General features: G+C 31.6%; 1 protein-coding gene across 1 annotated transcript; it reads right to left on the reverse strand.

The window, feature by feature from the left end:
- Positions 1-5,283: 5,283 nt before the first annotated feature.
- On the reverse strand, positions 5,284-18,960 carry LOC145255516 (uncharacterized). Its single transcript, XM_080113978.1, has 5 exons — positions 18,853-18,960; positions 16,047-16,118; positions 10,095-10,163; positions 8,990-9,163; positions 5,284-5,585 (listed from the first exon to the last, which is right to left on the reverse strand). Exons 1-5 carry the CDS (start codon positions 18,875-18,877, stop codon positions 5,353-5,355), a joined length of 573 nt encoding a protein of 190 aa, XP_079970104.1. The 5' UTR covers positions 18,878-18,960; the 3' UTR covers positions 5,284-5,352.
- Between the last annotated feature and the right edge of the window lie 1,774 nt (positions 18,961-20,734).

Below are 20,734 nucleotides of genomic sequence, written 5' to 3' on the forward strand. Positions count from 1 at the left end.
TGATTTTATATATATACTCATATATATGTATGTATGTATGTATGGATGGATATATATATATATATATATATATATATATATATATATATATATATATATATATATATATCCATAGTTGTGTTTGTATATTTATTTTCGAATACGATTACGAATTAATGAAATCTTCTACCAAGTAAGGTCTGACATAACGAGAACAAGCTATCACTTGTAAATTAAACAAAGGTTTTTACTCAAAATCCCGCACAAACAATTAAATTCCACATGCATATTGCGAAGTTCAAAAAGTAACACAAGATGAAAGTCAGTGAAAAATATCTAAGATTAATCAGAATAATAAAAATACTCCAAGAATTCATTTAAGTCGATATTTACCAATTTTATAAAAATGACAATTTTTGTTGCATAATGAATATTTTTTTATCAATTTTTAAATATAATAATACGATCTTAGCCGAGTAAATTTCAACAAAGTGTGAAAAAATTTAAGTTTCGTCGTAACATTTTAAAACCTTAATAAGCTGTATTTTATATATTTGGATTATTAATAATCTGAAATCTCATACAACTAGAATAAGATTTTTGTTGCATCAAATATATTGTTTCATAATTTTGTAAATTAAAGTATACGATCTTGGCTCAGTAAATTTCAAAAAAATTGTGAACAAAATGTTAAATAACTCCAAGTAGTCGTTAGAAAATAAATGTTCACTCCCATATGTAATTCTTAATACATCTTGCTACAAGGATGTCACAAACATCTCACTTGAACAGTAATCCAAATGATACAAATGTTGTTTTTTTTTGTTGTTTTTTTTCCACAGTTTAATAATATGAGTAAAGAGACAATTTTCTTAAACTGTGATCTGTCTGTCGATCTCGGGAATCTTTCGGTCGAACTCGGGAATCTGCACCAAATTTTGAACAGAACGTGACGTAGTGGATAAGTACTTCGAAAGATTCAGTTAAAAATTTACATTCTTGTGGTTGTTGAAGGCTCAGCCTCAGTACACACTACATTAAAAATACAATTTCGAATTGCTTAGGACTTTTACCTAGTCATGGCTGACAGAACGAGAGCATTTTACCCTCGTTGATTAAGGAAAAACAAATACTCCTGCTGATTTTCTCTTTTAAATTTATTTGTGCAAAAATGTTCTTATCATTTAATAGATTAACATTTATAATATTTAGTTTCTTCATATTACACGTCTCATTTCGAGTAGTGGGTTAAGATGTATCTTGTCGAACTCGAAATTTTTTTATTATCAAACTTGCGAATGTACACGTAATTTCTATATTTATATAAATCCTTTATTCAACCCACGAAAGTAACATGTTCTACTGTCGGTTTATAGTAGTCTTAATAATTCGAAATGGTAAATTTTGTGTGTGGCGTTTCATAATATCGAACCGTCAACCTCCAGAAAGATATAATTTACAATTTTACGAATTACTTTATTTACTGGTAGAAGGTCGGTGGATAAATTGAGTGAAAGCTTGTGAAAATAACACATCAGATGTTGTTAGAATCTTTTAAATACTACAAGCAATACATTTTGTGAATTAAGCTGTTTGAATAAGCAAATGTTATGATAGACTAACATTGATTTCCACGACTGAGCTGTATAAAAGAGACGAGAAATCACAGCTGTGTATACGTGAGTGTTCGGGTCCAGTCGGATTTCGATGGTGGTGGATTTTATTTTCTGGTTAGGTGAAATACTTGATAGAAGTCTGAACTTGCAATACACTTTTAGTTTTATTCTGATGTTGTTTCAAATGTTTGAGTGCATGAAATCGTAAAACGTTCAAAGAATAACTGAAATATGTTGATAGCAGCATTTTCTGGTCACAACTAATTCGGAATAATTTCAGTCGATGAAGAGATGTGAAAAAACAACTAGTTGTTTGGTCACAGATTGATGACATCAAATAATCCTGACGTCACGCCATCAAACACGACATTAGCAAATGTCATATTTGATGGCGTGCCGTCAGGATTGTGTCGTTTATACATTTTCACTTTTGCATTGACATAAGTTTTTTTCTAAACACTTACAAGTATTGGTAAATCAAATTGTTTATTCATTTCTTTGAATTAAATACATTTTTACAACAGATTCATTTCACGCCTTTTAATAATTAGCATCAGGATATAATGATACTAAATCCGGAAACTTTATTTTAATACATTAATCCATTAGATTATTTTGATTCTAGAAAATTTGTAAGAATTTAAAACAAAGATCAAATTCAGCGCAATTCTACAATTTTTAAATTGAGAGGTTGTACTTCAATGCCCTCATTATAAACACGTGTAAATATTGAATAGAAAATGTAATTCAGGTTATATGTATCCTCTTCCTTATTAAAACTTAGGGTAAACTTTACATAGAAAATTTCAAATACTTTCGTGTTTTTGTAAATTTTAACGTCTATGAAAAACCGTCAAAACTAAATCAACATAAAGCCAACATTGTTTAGCACTTATTGAACTTGTTTAAAATATAAAAAATATAACAAAAAATCATGAACTAAAACTTTTTTCAAAATAATTACAAACATGTTGATCAGTTCTCAGATTCTTAAGTGAGTTTGAACAATCGATTTATTCGATACATAATTTTATTATATTCTAATCAAGTGGAACATTATTGTTTATTATGACAGTTACAAATCATTGTTAAATCGTCCAATCTTCTGCCGTTCACTCAATTAAATAAATTATAAAAGAATTCAAACATAATTATTAGTTGCGTTATATCATGATTTTTTTTTTACAAGGTGGTCACCATATATAAAGGCCCGGAAGCTGTTCGGGAATAAGGGTTATTGCGTGTACAGTACGTTACTATTGGGGATTTGATAAAGTGTCTTACTTCAGGGGGCGGTTCATCAGAAATTTGTTTCCGTTGGACTTGAAGACATCCAGGTTGTAGTCAGGTGGGAAACAGGCAAAGAGAAGAGAGTTCCACAGGCGTGCACTTCTACGGAAGAAACTTTGTTCATGGAATCTACGTTTTGATTTATTTGAGACATGAATCATCTTTATTTAAAATATTTGAATACGTACATATATTTTAAAACATACAAATACAATACAATGTAAAAGATGAAAAGAGAACAAAAGAAAATTTGAAAAAAAACAGATTTTATTTTCCAATCGACAAAAATTACTAATCAATACATCATCAACTTTTCAACCATGAAATTTATTCAAGGATTAAGATTAATGAGGTTTCTGAATTTTTTAGATGAGGATAGGTTATTCATATTATTACGATATACTACTGTTCTCATCTGAAGTGTAATTTTCACAACGTTTGTGGTCGATGGAACTTGACATTTTCAGGTCTGAAAATTGAATCTTCAATTCTCAGATCATTGTAAAATCGTCTTATCTTCTAACGTTCTATCAATTAAATTAACTAAAAAAGGAATCTAGGCATAATTATTAGCTGAATTATATCATATATATTGGTAAAGAGACGGAATATTATTGCAAACATGTTGTGATATTTCTCTACTGTTTTTGAGATTTAATTTTTTAGTATCTATATATAATGCAATTCTAGTTTTTACCATGTATTATTTTGAAAATAAACGGAACATTTTTTCCAAACAATTCCGATTTTTGCAAAACAAAATGTGCATTCTTTTTGTTTTTAATTAAGGAAAGTACCAACAACAGATTTATTTGAGACATGAATTTTCTTTATTTAAAAGATTTGAATACGTACATATATTTTAAAACATACAAATACAAATACAATGTAAAAGATGAACAGAGAACAAAACAAAATTAAAAAAAAAAAAGCAGATTTTATTCTCAAAATAAAAAAAATTACTAATCAATACATCAAAATTTTTATACATCAAATTTATTCAAAGATTAAGATTAATGAGGTTTCTGAATTTTTGAGATGAGGATAGGTTATTCATATTATGATATATATGACTACTGTTCTTATCTGGAGTGTAATTTTCATAACGTTTGTGGTCGATGGAACTTGTGACATTTTCAGGTCTGAAGGTTGAATGTTCAATTGTCAGTGTAAGGACTGAAAAATACAATTGCAAATTACTAATCACTTCGATCCGGTCATGGCTAATGGACAAAGACCATCTACTCTCGTGAAGTACATAAATGTATTCGTTTGGGATTCCGTCTAAATTCCCGAGTTCGACAAGATACACCTGGAGAAGATCGGAGATTACATCGACCAAACCGTTGTGAAAATCACACTCAAAATGAGAACAGTCGTCCGATAAATCCAAAAAATATTCAAATCAATTATTACAATTTTCATTTATCTCTAATTTCTAATTTTTTCCATTAAAATGTCATTTTAAATTCGATTTCCTCACTGTATGTTATTCTCTATTTCTATATTCATGGAAAATCCTTAAAAATAAGAAAAATATTCAATCTAAGAAAATAATACAATAAGTAGGTTGAGTTGCTTAAGGTTAGTAAAGCGATTTTTTTTATATATCTGCAAAAAATGTATTTTATTTTAAATTGTGCCCAAGCAAATTAATTAAAATTGGTTGAATTGTTCAAGGTTAGTAAAAAATTAAATTAAAAATATATTAAAAATTTAAAAATATCATAAACTTTGAATTTAAATTATAAACAGTTTAATCAATATTTTAAAAAGTATCTATAAATTTTATTTCTCGAACTGAAAAAATTAGCTTTTAGATTAATAACTATTTTCTAAAACTTAAATTTGTTTATTCAATAATAAAGGCTAAAGTTAATTCAATTACAGGTCGGCATTAACTAAATCAGTTATTATGATAGATTACATTTTTATTTGTTTTTAAAATTCTTATTCTGGCATTAAAATCACAAAGTATATTTCGGTTTATAAAATATATATGATATTACTATCGTTATCGAAAACATACAGACTAAAAACCTAAAATTAAAGAGAAAAAATACTACAGAATTTATTGAATCGATTGAGGTTAATAAAAATTAATGAAATAAAAATATCAATAAAAAGCCACAAAATAAATCGATGAATTTGCTTTCATATTTTTCAAAAAATGTTTACAATAAGTTGTTTCTAATCGTCAGCGACCGATTTTATTAAAAATGGTTGAAAACTTAGAAAAAATTTAGTAAAAAACTGTTAGTAAAAAACTGTTAGTAAAATTTAGTAAAAATAAATTAGTAAAAAAAGGTTAGTAAAAAAAAAAGTAATAAAAATATGTGAATTATCTAAATGTTTTGAAACAAAAATCTGAAAAAGTTCGTTTTCCAAAATTTTGATAATCATTTTAAAAATCAAATAATTTTTTTCACTCAGTTTTATGAGAGTTCCTTATTAAAAGATATTCGCGTCAAAAGTCAGCGATATCTTTAACAGATACCAATTTCCTTGAGGTCATCCAGCGAAAGAGTCGTCGTGCGGCCTCTCTTTCTTGACTTTTAATTGCACATTTTTTCCTTTGTGTTCTTTCTAGATTTATTTCGTCCAAATCATCAGCAATGTCGTCAACTTCATGAGGGTAAAAATCTAAATTTCGTATCGCGATTTTCCTCTCATACTTATTATCGACGCCAATTCTGCTATCTGAAACATACAAAAAATATTTTCCAATTTATATTCATACAAATAAAAACAATTCATTATTTAATGACATCTACGTATATGAAACGAATAGTGCGTAAATGAGATGGTTAGGTTTCCTTGACCAGCAAGAACAAGACGCATCACGTTTAGATCTGTTTCTGACCACTATTCCCAATGATTGTCTTATAAATGCGCACAGCCCACTTGGGAATGCTGATCATGTAGTGATAATAGTTGAAATCGCCCCAAACTGTTGAGCCAAAACGGAAGAGCAATTGCCAAAACAACGAAATATGATCGGCTGACTGGAAGCCATCAGAGATCTCATCAGAGACGCCCCATGGCGAAATATCTCTTCACTTCCTGCTGAACAGTGCGTAAATGAGACCACTGGATGGTTCAAAACAGCAATTGAAGCACATGTTCCCACACGGAAATTTTATAGCAAGCCCCACTCTCCCCAATGCATTATTTCTACTTATGCAGCTGCCATCGCGCAAATGAAGCATGCGTACCGCAGATTTAACCAACATAAGTCCAGTTCAAACAGTCAGAAGTATATAGAACCAGAAGTAACTGTAAGAAAGAAAAAACGAGAGCTAAGAGAGAAAAAAAACGCATCGTAGCACAGAAATAAGGGACCCGCAACTTCTACAAAAGTGTAGTAAATAATGGGCAATCAACTATCCCCACTATCCAACAATCATGAGGTTGTTTGCTCTGCAACTGAGAAGGCTAACATGCTTGACAGTCGGTTTGCCTCCAACACTGGACCCTGCCAACCACCCCCTGCCTGACTTTCCTTTGCGGACAGACGCCACACTAGACGATCTGAAAATCACCCCTTCTCAGGTGCATGCTATAATAAGAAATCTTGACACTGCAAAAGCACGTAGACCTGATCTCATCCCGGCTGTTCTATTAAAAAAAGTGCTCCGCCGAAATAGCTCCAGTTCTCTCCAAACTTTACAACCAATGCCTTAATGAATCTTGCTCTCCTTCCTGCTGGAAACTGCTTCTGTAGTACCAGTTTTCAAGAATTCTGGTGAAAGAACTGACCCAGTAAATTATCACCCCATTAGCCTCCTCGCACTTTTCGCCAAAATATTTGAGACAATAATTAACCAAGCTCTAGTCCATCACCTAACAGATGCTAAACTTCATACTGACCAACAGTATGGATTTAGACAAGCCCGTTCAACAGCAGACATCCTAACTGTAATCTCAGAACGTATATTCCAGTCACTGGACAAAGCAGAGAGGGTAGAGCGGTAGCTCTAGATACATCTAAGGCTTTCGACAGGCTATGGCATGAAGGTCTTCTCAGAAAAATCAGATCATATGGTATCACTGGAAGAATACATTACATAATTTAATCCTTCTTAGATAAGAGAAAAATCCGGGTTGTTCGCGACAGTCGTACATCTAAACAATACGATATAAATGCGGGCGTTCCTCAGGGGGCTATCCTGGGATCTCTGTTATTCTTACTATTCATAAATGACCTCCCTGACAAAATTGCCTGTGAGATGGGTATATATGCTGACGACATCACACTCTATAACAGACAAGACAGGAAAACAAATGAACACATCTAAAGAAATGGCAGAAGTACGAGAGGATGACATCCAATCTGTAGTGGAATGAGAACATACATGGATAGTCACATTCAATGCTGCCAAGACAAAACTTGTTTCCTTCAATAATTACAAGAAACCTTCTCTACCACCAATAGCAAAAGCCAATGACTCTTTTATCTGAAGTACATCCTTAAAACTCCTCAGTCTAACGCTCTCAGGAAACATGAGTTGGAACAATTACATCGAGAGTATCGCCAGGACCGCTGCGAAGAAGGTGGGTTCTCTCTACCGTGCAAGAAAGTTACTAATGCCCAAAAGTATCCTGTACCTCTATGAGGCCATCATTCGCCCATGTATGGAGTATTGTTGTCATATTTGGGCTGGTGCATCTACCACTAGTCTCTCGCTCAGAGACAAGGTTCCAAAGAGAGTCACCAATCTGATAGGTCCTGAACTTTCATCTAAACTTCAACCCCTGTCCCATCGACGAAATGTTGCATCCCTCTGCCTTTTCTACAAGTACTTTAACAGTGAATGCTCTGACGAAATGCAAGCAATTGTGGCCCCCTTGACGTAGATACCCCCGGCAAACACGACAAGCAGCTAAATCCCACCCCTTCACAGTAGAGATCCCTAGATGTAAGAGAGCCTTCTACTCCAGTAGTTTCTTCCCCAGGACAGCTAGATTTTGGAATTCCCTGGCGGGTCCCTGCTTCCCCAACTGTACGTACATGGAGAAGTTCAAGTGCAACGTGAACCGACATCTTGCTGCCCACCTCCCTACACAGTACCCCTGATGCCCATGATTTAATGACATTTACGTATATGAAACGAACAATAAAATAATATACGAAAAGTGAATATAAAAAATATTTTATTTCAGAGTCATTCAAATGAGTTTATAAATTGTTTAAATTCTTTTCTTGTGAGAAATGGAGATTTAAACTAGCTTTATCCTTGTAAAAACAAACGCAAAAAAATTGACTTCTGATTTTTGTAAATAAATCATTAATTAAACTAATTATTTATTGAATGAAATTTGTGTACATATAATCACCCAACTAAGAAAGATACGAAACAAATACATTTAACAAAAGTAATACACACATAATTTACCAACGTCTCATCATTTAAATATTAAAGTATTGGCATGTAATTTAATAATTATTAACACATTTTCAATAATAATATGTATTTTACTAATGTATTATTAAATTATTGAAGTATTAATATGATACTTACTGATATCTTATCATAAACATATAGAACTTTTAATATGTAATTGATCAATGTCTCATCATTGTATTATAATAAAATCATTAAATTAATTAATTTAATAAATTAATTTTGATTACATATTAAGATACGAAACAAATATTATTTAAAATCTGTTAACCACAATGCTTATAAACATTTGCACATGAATTTGTTAAAACTAACGCATCTTATAAATATTATAAATGTCTCGTCATATACATGTTTAAAATGACGTAGATATTCAAGTATAATAATGTAATTTACTTATGTCTACTCATTCCATATTTAATAAATTACATATTAATATTCAATGTCTTAATTATTTTTATAGAAAAATATAAATACATAATTCATTATTACCTCATCAATAAAATATTTTAATAATAATATGTATTTTACTAATGTCTTATTAAATTATTGAAGTATTAATATGAAATTTACTAATGTATAATCATATGCATATTAAACTTTTAATATGTAATTGATCATCATTAACGTATTTAGTGCTAATACATAAAATGATATGTTAAAAATGTATAATATTTTGATATTAAACATATATCTTACAATAGTCTGCATAAAATTGTTCTGGACATTTTTTCCTTCGTTTTTCTTCTAGATTTACTCTAGAAAAACGATCAGCAATGTCGTCAACTTCTTCAGTGTAGAATTCGAATTTTCTTTTCTCGGATTTCCTCGTATTATGTAAATAATTCCGATAATCAACGTCAATTATCCTAGCTGAAATATACAAAAAATATTGTCCAATTCATATTCATACACATTTAAGTATTGATATGTAATTTGTTAATATTTCATCATTATCGTATTTATGAATTAACATGTAATTTACGAATGTCCCATAATTCATTATTGCCTCATCAATAAAATAGTTAAAATTTAACAATTCATCATTACGAACGTCTTTTAATATTAACATGTTTTTACTATTGTCTCATTATTAAAGTATTAATATGTAATTTACTAATATCTCACTATCAGCATATTTTAGTATTAATATGTAATTTACTAACATCTCATTATTTACGTATATAAATATTGATATGTAATTTCATAATTTTCTAGTCATTAATATATTATAAAAGTATGTAAGTATTAATATATAATTTACTAATATCTGATTATTTACATATTTAAACATTAATATATAATTCACCAATGTATCATTATTAACGTATACAAACATACACATAAAATTTACTAACGTAACTAACATAAAATAGTAAAGCATTTCAATGTAATTAAGTCATGATTAACATTTTTAAATATAATATGTGTTTTACTAATGTATTATTAAATTATTAAAGTATTAATACGATATTTAATAATGTCTTATCATAAACATATTGAACTCTTAATATATAATTGAATAATGTCTCAACATTAACACATTGTAAGTGCTAATACATGTAAAGATATGCTGAAAAAAGTATATTTTGATAGTAAATATATATCTTAGATTAATTTGAAAAATTCAGTTCCATATTCGATAAAACAGAACAAAATAAACTACTATTTTTTTTTTAAGGAATAGTTTTAAATTAAAATACTTCAAATGTAAAATTAGAACTACGAAAAAAAATCGTTGTTTCAAATCGAAATAAAAGGAAAAATGAAGAAAAAAAGGATTTTGCGAGAATAAATAACTTACCATTAAAACGAGAAGATTTATTTTCCTTGGATTTGGCACTTATAGCTCCAATCAAAGAAGTTTCGTAAGCTATTATTAAATAAAAATTATATAAAACCATATAATATATATATAAACGAAACATTAAATTTATCAAAACAAAATCATCACAAAAACAATATTTATAAAACAAATGTTTTGTTTTAAATAATATATAGCCTTTTCTATATTTATTGCAAAAATAAATAAATTCTCTAGGGTAAACAAAATAAGTACCTGTATATCTCAAACAATACTATTTCTATTGTTTTCATTCTTCATTATTTATATTTTGTTTCAGACTAATACACTATTTCTACTTTTAACTTCGGGTCTGTGTTTTGTGTTGTATCGATTCTGTTTTCATGATATATTCTTTCCGCGAATTATCTCCCCCTTTTTCGAAGTTATGAGGTAAGCAGTGTAGTATCTGTTCTTTTATTATTATTATACAATCTCTTCCAGAGATCACATTCTCTTTTAATGTAGAATGTCTATTAGTTCGTTGTGATGAAATCCCCATATGAATTACCCCCTTCTTTTATTTTCAGTCGGGGGAATTTTTGTATTTGTGTATCTCATACTCCCAGGGATTATCTTTCCCTTCTAATTATCAGGAGTTAGGTAATATTTGGTCTTTTGACATACTTATCCTTGCTATTATTCCTCTTGTTGTTGTGGTATCTTTTCTGTTTTGTTACAATGAAACCGTTTTCCTATGCTTTACCGCCTTCTTATCAAAACAAAATGTATATTTCATCGTCATGTTTAAGAACAGTAGAGGACGACCAATTCTTGCTAGTTGTATTTACGACAAAACATTTAATCAAACAAAAAATTCTCCCACAAAATTACATTTTTCTTACTAGATGCTTTTTTTGTATAAAGCCTTTAAAGTTTTAATTTAAAGTTACTAAAAAACACACATTTGATTTAATCCAAAACGCAATCTACATTGTTTTTGAATAAAAAAATAATTGTGAACATATCGCTAGTCAATATTTTATGTTCATAGATTTTTCTAGATTTTAAAGTTTATCGTATGCTTAATGTTGTATTCACAAGATCCCAAGGGAGGTAACTGCAATCGACTGTTTTGACTAAATATATATATATATATATCACCATTTTTCAACCCATAATATGTGATCGTGAATTTTGCTGATCTCTTTATTAAAAATAATTCTTACATATGATTTTATAACTTTTGTAAAAATTAGATTTAATCATAAAACATTTAATCAAACAAAAAAAAACACACACACAAAATTATTTCGTTATTTTTTTTTACTCACTGTTTTTTTAAGCTTTAATTTATTATTATAAACACACAGATTTTATTTAATTAAAAACGCAAATCTGATGTTGATATGAATTTCTACGGTGGATTTGAATTAATAAAAAACGTATGAACATATCCCCAGTCAATATTTTAGGTTTATAGATTTTAAAGCCCGGATAACCTTTACGGAGATGGTCCCAACGTCTGCCTCGTTCTGAGCTCGGAGAGAGGCCGTCTGACGTAGGCGGTGTCGAGGCAGAAAATTACCCCTTCAATAAAGTGCCCAGTTATTAACTTAAGGAGAAAAAAAAAACCCGTTCCAATAATTAGAATTTTTATTTTTTTTTATTTTAAACAGTTCAAATAATTAGAATTTTACAAAATAAACAGTTCAAATTTTTGATTATTCAACAGTCCAAATAATTGGGATCTTACAAAATAAACAGTTCAAATAATTAGAATTTAAAAACAAAAAAACAGTCCACATGATTAGAATAGTTCCACGTGGTTAGTTAACCCTGTAAAATTCTGTGATTTGTTTCACAATATTTGTAAAAGCATCTGTCTGTGACATATCGTATATTTTAGGGTTAGGGTAATTTTCTGCCTCGACATCGCCTACGTCAGACGGCCTCTCCCCAAACTCAGAACGAGGCGGACGTCGGGACCATCTCCGTAAAGGATAACCTAAAGCCCATCGAATGTTTTGATATAGTTACCTATAGTTTTCAACTCAGTGATTTTTATGAAATTTCACACAGAGGTACTTTATGTACCTGGCAGTGTTCGTAAATAAAGTACTAATCGGAATGTCTTAGATAAGTATCGATAATCGACAAAATCCGACGATTGCTGGAACCGATTAGGCTTACACAGCCTAACATCACAAACGCATTTGAGAAGCTTTATTATCACACAAACCGATCATTTTGCTTTTCTTTGGCCAAGATTTCATACTCCCAGGGATAACCTTTTTCCTTGTCATGAAAGTAAGGTAATATTGTGTCTCAAGATATAATCTTACAAAGAATGTCGTCCCTTCCGGTGTTGATAGTGTAGTATCTGTGCTATATTAATAAGACCATTTTCCCACGCATTACCCCCATTCTAATATATCAAATTATATATAGCAAATATCTAATTAAATTTCAACATTAATATATTAATTTATTGTTATGAAATTTCATACGAAGGTACTTTATGTACCTGGCAGTGTTCGTAGATAAAGTACTAATCGGAATGTCTTAGATAAGTATCGATAATCGACAAAATCTGACGATTGCTGGAACCGGTTAGGCTTACATAGCTTTAACATCACAAATGCATTTGAGAAGCTTTATTATCACACAAACCGATCATTTTGCTTTTCTTTGGCCAAGATTTCATTACTCCCAGGGATTACCTTGTTTTTCCTTGTCATTGAAGTAAGGAAATATTTGGTGTCATGATATAATCTTACAAAGATTTACCTCTCTTCCCGTGTTGATAGTGTAGTATCTGTGCTATTTTGATAAGACCATTTTCCCACGCATTACCCCCATTCTTCAGGAGCAAAACTAATGTATATTAGAGCGGCATGTATAGTGGCAGATATGTATAACCACTGTTACGAAGTAAATACATACCACGTATTTGATAATATACATGGTTTATATTCGAGTGACATGTATAGTGGTAGAAATAGGATGCCTATTTTTTCTTGTAATATTTACAAATTATCCTCGAACAAAAATTTCAACAAAAATGTTACATTATGTTTGTTTGTTTTTTAAGAATTATAATGCTTAGTGATTTATAAAGTTTTATCGCATGTTTTGGTGTTGGAGTGTTCGCAAGATCAAAGGGAGGTAACTGTAATCAACTATTTTTATCACGCAGTTGATAATATAAATGATTTCTTATAATAATCTTAAAGCAATTTATTTAATAATTCTTAAGAATAGAAATGCATCTTTGTGTAAGTTAGGATATTTAAAAATATTTCCATATTTCTTAAATTTAATATTGCATTAATCAGTAATATTATTAACTACTAATATATAAATGATGAAATGTACGAAGAGAATTGACATAACAATTAAACAGTTTTAAAATAAAAATTATTTTAATTACTTCATAACAGATTTTTAATATTCACGTTCATTATGCATTTTAATAATTAATTATTGATCAATAGTTCATTAATTATTAATCGATAATTTCACGGCAAATATTAAAACGAGACAAAATATAATTATTAGACAATAAGTGCTAATACACGAAAAGATATGTTAAAAAGTAAGGAAATATTTTCATATTAAAAAAATATTTTACAATAATCCACAAAATTTTATAATTTATTGAATCGGAAAAAATGAAACAATCGGTTTGTAAAAAAAAAATAGTTCTAACCATGTTTGGTTATGAAAAATAATTTATTTTATTTTATATTACTTATAGTTCCAATAAAATTGTTGATACTAATTCATAGTTTAGAACCATAAATATTACAATTATAACCTTTTTAACAGCAGGAAATAAGACTTGAAAATCATACGTTAAATCATATACGTTAAAAAGTAAGAATCACGAGGTTGTTTGCTCAGCAACCGACAAATTTAATATGCTTGCCAGCCGGTTTGCCGCGAACTCCACACTGGACCTTACCAACCACCCCCTGCCTGACTTTCCTTTGCGGACAGATGCCACGCTAGACAATCTAAAAATCACCCCTGCTCAGGTACACGCTATTATAAAAAAACCTTGACACTTCAAAAGCATGTGGACCTGATCTCATCCCAGCTGTGCTATTAAAAAAGTGCTCAGCCGAAGTAGCTCCAGTTCTCTCCAAACTCTACAACAAATGCCTTAATGAATCATGCTTTTCGGGCTGTTGGAAAACTGCTTCTCTGGTACCAATAGTCAAGAATTCTGGCGAAAGAACTGACCTATCAAATTATCACCCCATTAGCCTCCTCCCACTTTTCGCCAAAATATTTGAGACCATAATTAACCATGCTCTAGTTTGGCACCTTACAGATGCTAAAGATCTGACTGACAAACAATATGGATTTAGACAAGCCCGTTCCACAGCTGACATCCTCACTGTAATCTCTGAACGTATATACCATTCACTGGATAAGCGGGGGAGGGCAGAACGGTAGCTCTAGATATATCTAAGGCTTTTGACAGGGTATGACACAAGGGTCTCCTCAGGAAAATTAAATCATAGGGTATCACTGGTAGAATATTTAACATAATTAAATCCTTCTTAGATAAGAGAAAAATCCAGGTTGTCCTCGACGGTCGTACATCTAAACAGTGTGATATAAATGCGGGAGTGCCTCAGGGGTCTATACTTGGACCTCTATTGTTCCTAATATTTATTAATGACCTCCCCGACAAAACTGCCTCTGAGATGGGTATGCTGATGACACTACACTCTATAACAGGCATGACAGGAAAACAAATGAACACATATCTAAAGAAATGGCAAAAACACTAGAGGATGACCTCCAATCTGTAGGGAAGTAGGACATAAATGGATGGTCACATTCAATGCTGCCAAGACTAAACTGATTTCCTTCAATAATTACAAGAAACCTTCTCTGCCACCAATAGCAATGGCCAGTGACTCCCTGTCTGAGAGTACATCTTTCAAACTGCTTGGCCTAACGTTCACAGGAAACATGAGTTGGAACAATTATATTGAAAACATTGCCAGGGCCGCTGCGAAAAAGGTAGGCTTTCTCTACCGTGCTAGAAAACTACTGACACCTGAAAGTATCCTGTATCTCTATAAGGCCTCCATTCGCCCATGTATGGAGTATTGTTGTCACATTTGGGCTGGTGCATCTGCTACTAGTCTCTCGCTCCTAGACAAGGTTAAAAAAGAGTCGCCAATCTGATAGGCCCTGAACTGGCATCTACACTTCAGCCTCTGTCCCATCGACGAAACGTTGCATCCCTCTGTCTGTTCTACAAGTATTTTAATGGTGAATGCTCTGACGAACTGCAGACACTTGTGCCCCCACGATGTAGATACCCTCGACAGGCAGCTAAATACCACCCCCACACAGTAGAGATCCCTAGATGTAAAAGATATTTCTACTCCAGTAGTTTCTTCCCCAGAACCGCTAGACTCTGGAATTCCATTCCAGGTTCCTGCTTCCCTAACTGTACTGACATGCGGAAGTTCAAGTGCAACGTGAATCGACATCTTGCTGCCCAAATCCCAACATAGTGTCCCAGTAGTTGCTGCCCCTGATAGTAGCCCCCTACACCAAAGTGGCAATGCGCCTTGTTTGGGGTGAAAATGTAATAAAAAAATTTTTTTTTAATTTAAAAAAAAAAAAATACTTTCATATTAAAAAATATTTTTACAATAATCAAAAAAAAATTATTTTATATTTTGTTGAATCGGAAAAAATTAATCAGTTTTGTAGAAAAACTAGTTCTAACCATGTTTTTTTATGAAAATTAAATCAATTTATTTTATATTATTTATAATTCCAATAAAATAGTTGATACTAATTCATAGTTTAGAACCATAAACATTAAAATTATAACCTTTTTATTAGTAAGAAATAAGAATATAAAAATCAGTTTAAAATCGAAATCTATATACAAAATATAATGAAAAAGATTGGATTTTGTGAGTAAAAATTACTTACCCCCAAGGGAGAAAATTGCATCGCAATCTAGTGTTGAATTATTTTCTTTTCCATCCAGAACAGATTGGTCATCTATTGGTGAATAAAATAAAAGATGTATATTTAATTACCTTGAATTATGTTGAGTAGGAATTTTATAGTCTCGTAAGGACGGAAGCATTTAACTTATTAAAACCAAAATATCATAAACACACGAGAATATGAATTTTAAACAAAACTAATACTTGATTGAGATTGTCGGACTGACTTCCTCATCTTGGTTGTTGTGGTCACAACGTTTCGGCCGTTTTACCCTCCGGCCTTCATCAGGTGTTTTGTCTCGAACTGGGGAACCGTTTGTTAGGAGTCTCGAACCCAACCCTTTATTATTATTACGGGGGTACCATGTTCGGACTCCAGGTAGGCTCTGGGACATGGCCGGGTGGTCCTAGTCGTTGTATCAAAGTTTACAGTTGCCCAAAAGATGCTGAGTTCAATCCGGAACGAAGGCAGTAAAAAAGTAACATTAAAAACAGAGAATCAGCAACTATGTCCCAGAGCCTAGCTGGAGTCCGAACACGGTACCCCCGTATTAATAATAACGGGTTGGGCTCGGCCTAACGTTTACAGGGAATATGAACTGGAATAGATACATTGAGAGCATTGCCAAGACTGCTGCAAGGAAGGTTGGCTCCCTCTACCGTGCTAGAAAACTACTTACGCCTGACAGTATCCTATACCTCTATAAGGCAACCATTCGCCCATGTATGGAGTACTGTTGTCACATCTGTGCTGGTGCATCTGCTTCTTGTCTCTCGCTCCTGGACAGGGTTCAAAAAAGAGTCGCCAACCTGATAGGTCCTGAACTGTCATCTAGGCTTCAACCTCTGTCCCATCGACGAGATGTTGCATCCCTCTGCCTGTTCTACGAATACTTTAATGGTGAATGCTCTGACGAACTGCAAACACTTGTACCTCCCCGACGTAACTACCCCCGACAAACCCGACAAGCTACTAAGTCTCATCCCTTTACAGTAGAGATCCCTAGGTGCAAGAAAGCCTTTTACTCCAATAGTTTCTTCCCCAGAACTGCGGGTCTTTGGAACTCCCTTCCGGGATTCTGCTTTCCCAACTGCAATGATATGCAGAAGTTCAAGTGTAATGTTAACAAACATCTTTCTACTCTTCTCCCTTCATAATGACCCCGCAAATTAATTCCCTAATAGTAGCCCCCTGCTTCAAAGTGGCACTGTGCCTTGTTTGGGGTGAAAATTGAATAAAAAAAAAATTAAAAAAAAAGGACTCCTAACAAACGGTTCCCCAGTTCGAGAAAAAACACCTGATGAAGGCCGGAGGGCAAAACGGCAGAAACGTTGTGACTATAACAACCAAGATGAGGAAGTCAGTCCGACAATCTCAATCAATGAAAACACCTCATCTCAAAAATACAGACAATTACCAAAACTAATCGGGTTTGTATTACTGTACACACAGATTCGAAAAAGTTGTCAAAAAACAAATATATAACAAATAAATGTTATCAAAGGCACGATAAGTTACTTTTCTACCTAACTGGATATATTTTTCGTGTTTTTATTCAATGTAACATGTTTATTCAGCTCGAAAAACATACAGTGTTTACCGATGTATTCGAAAATTCAAGATGGCGTCTGATTCTCTCTTAAACACGGTATTTCAAAGGTGCTATAAATAAAAAACCGGATAAAATACTGTTAAAAACTCGCTTAATATATGTTACCGTGACATAGGTTGACATATATTCGGCGGGTTTTTAATAGTATTTTGTATAGTTTTTTTTATTTATAGCACCTTATCCCAAACTTACCGTGTTAAAGAGAGAATCAGATGCCATCTTGAATTTTCGAATACATCGGTAAACACTGTTTTTCGAGCTGAATAAACATGTTACATTGAATAAAAACACGAAAAATATATCCAGTTTGGTAGAAAAGTAACTTATCTTGCCTTTGATAACATTTATTTGTTATATATTTGTTTTTTGACAACTTTTTCGAATTTATGTGTCACAGTAATACAAACCCAACTAATTATAGAAAAAGTGAAATGAAAAACGCAACTCGTTATACGGTGGACCTGAAATTTAAACGTATTGACAGAGTTTGTCTATCTCTTTTATTTACGTTATTTTTTAAGACTATATAGTTAAACGATTTATATAGTTTGTCATACAGACTTATAACGTAATAACGTAAATAAGAGAGCTCTTTTATTTACGTTATTTTTGTGAAACGATTTATAAAATTTGTCATTTGTTTTGATGCTAGAATATCTGCAAGATCCAAAGGCGGTAATGCAATCGATTATTTGGACCAAGTAAATACATGTAACAATTTTAAAACACAAGACGTCGGAAAATAATTATTGCTGATTTTTTTTTTTTAAATAATACTAACACAATATCTAATTAATATTTTTCTAAAAACTAGATCTATTTTGGGAATATTTGAAAAATATACTAATTTAACCATGAGACGACAGAAAGTCATAAGGTTTTTACTCGAAATGCGTTGATTTAAAAATCACTAATTTACACGAGCATTAAAACTAAAAGTTATATTATTTGAGATTTCCTCTTTTATATGTAATCGCTTGTTCAATTCTCATGTTTAATTTATATATATATATATGTATGTAGGAGAGATTTAGAAGGCTATTATAATGCGAGGAATGAGATATAGTCGGTGTTGGTAAGAGAAGACGAAAACACGTGGCGATTTAGAAATCAATAAGTACATACATATATATCTATATATAGAATCAGTTGTATTAAATGCAAATGTCTTACTTGTTATATCTGTGAAAATATTCATAATATATTTTGGGAAAAATCCGCTTTTCAAATGGTGGACGCGACAGATCGATTCAAAACCTGCTAGATGATGAAGCGAAAAATGAATTGAATGGCTGTGTGTAGCCTCGCAGCAAATGTAAGACGGGGGTTTATATGTAAAGTATATTTTAGGTAATTAACATTTCTTTTTGTTTCTTTTTTATTTTTTGCGTATATACATATATATATATATATATATATATATTTTTTTTTTAAAGTTTATAAGTTGTTGCTTTTGTCTAACCTTTATTTTATTTTGTATATTCGATGTATATTTCGTTGTCTTTTTTTTTCTGCTGCTATGTATTATTAATTTATTTGTTAAATATACCAACGTCCTTGCTTGTTCAGTGGAATGACCTGGTCAGTCTAGGTCACAGTAGTCGCTAGCTGGCTTGCGCGGTTTAAATTTTGAAGGAGAGTAGTAGAAGAAAGGAGTGAAAAGGAGGGGAGGGAGGGTGTGTGTGGGAGGGGTGACCTTAACCTAAACACCCCAACAGTTGGCTAAGGGATGTGGTTGTCAGGAATGTGAAAAAAGGTTGGATTGCCTTTCCTTTGGAATTTTGTTATTTTATTTATTTTACTAGCGGGGGGGGGGGGGAGGTTACTCGGCGTTGCCCGGGTGCTTCCAGGTATGTGTGTTAAAAAAACGCAAGAATCCTTTTTTTATTTGCTCCCCATCCACAAAAAAAAGGCAAGAAAATTGAAAAATGATATTCAACAATCGTACTTTATATATATATATATATATATATATATATATATATATATATATATATATATATATATATAATTTATAAAATATATATGGCGATTAAGCTACACCACTATGACCACAAAAGTACATTCAACAATAAAAAACACCGTATAAAAACAGCACTAGCGAATAAATACTGGGCACTCAAAGAAAGCGGACATTCGCCGGTAGTCGAATGGAAAATAATAAGACAAGTTACCCACGTGTAGGCATTTAGACGACCCATGTAAATTATATATTCATGAAAAATTTGCTATCCTGTGCTTTAAAAAAACCCAAAATCTATTAAACTGTAGAAGAAAAATAGCAAATAACTGCGTTCACAAAATAAAACTTACTTTAGGATAGCAATAAAAAAATAGCTTTAAAACTAACAAAAACAATAGAAAATAAACAAATAAATAAATTAAATAAACATGAATATACATAAACGATCATATATATATACTAGCATTTCAGCCCGGCGTTGCCCGGGTGTTTGGAGGTGTATGCTGAGCAAAAAAAAAAAAAAAAAAGAGTAAATTTTTTTTTAATTTGACCCCTATTATGACCCCTTAAAATTTATAGTTTCGGGCTCAAATCACTTTGTTAAGTTAGATCCAGGTTCAAGGAACCTATATCTAAAATTTCAAGTGTATAGACCCAAAATTGTTGGAGGAGTTTGGTAGAGTTCTTAAAGGTCAAATCGTTGAAATTTTACCCCTTAACAGCCAAATTTCTGGCTGACACCCGTCACATCGATTTTCCCAAATCTCAGTACCCGGTATTTCAAATTTCGAGTCTATAGACTAAAAATTGACAGAGTTATTGCGTAGGGAAATATAGACAGACAGACAGACAGACACGTTCACTTTTATAGATATATATATATATATATATATATATATATATATATATATATATGTGTGTGTGTGTGTGTGTGTGCATATATGTATGTACACATATGTATATTTATATATATAAAACACAGGATGAAAAGGTCTGCCTTAAACCACTAACCCAGTTCTAAAACAGATCCTTTGCTCGATAAAATGCATGCCCATTGGCTGATAGGAAGGGGCGCGGTGGATACTAGAAAGC

Source organism: Euprymna scolopes, chromosome 31 (assembly GCF_053919585.1).
Source record: "Euprymna scolopes isolate OS-2025 chromosome 31, ASM5391958v1, whole genome shotgun sequence".
Lineage (NCBI taxonomy): Eukaryota > Metazoa > Mollusca > Cephalopoda > Sepiida > Sepiolidae > Euprymna > Euprymna scolopes.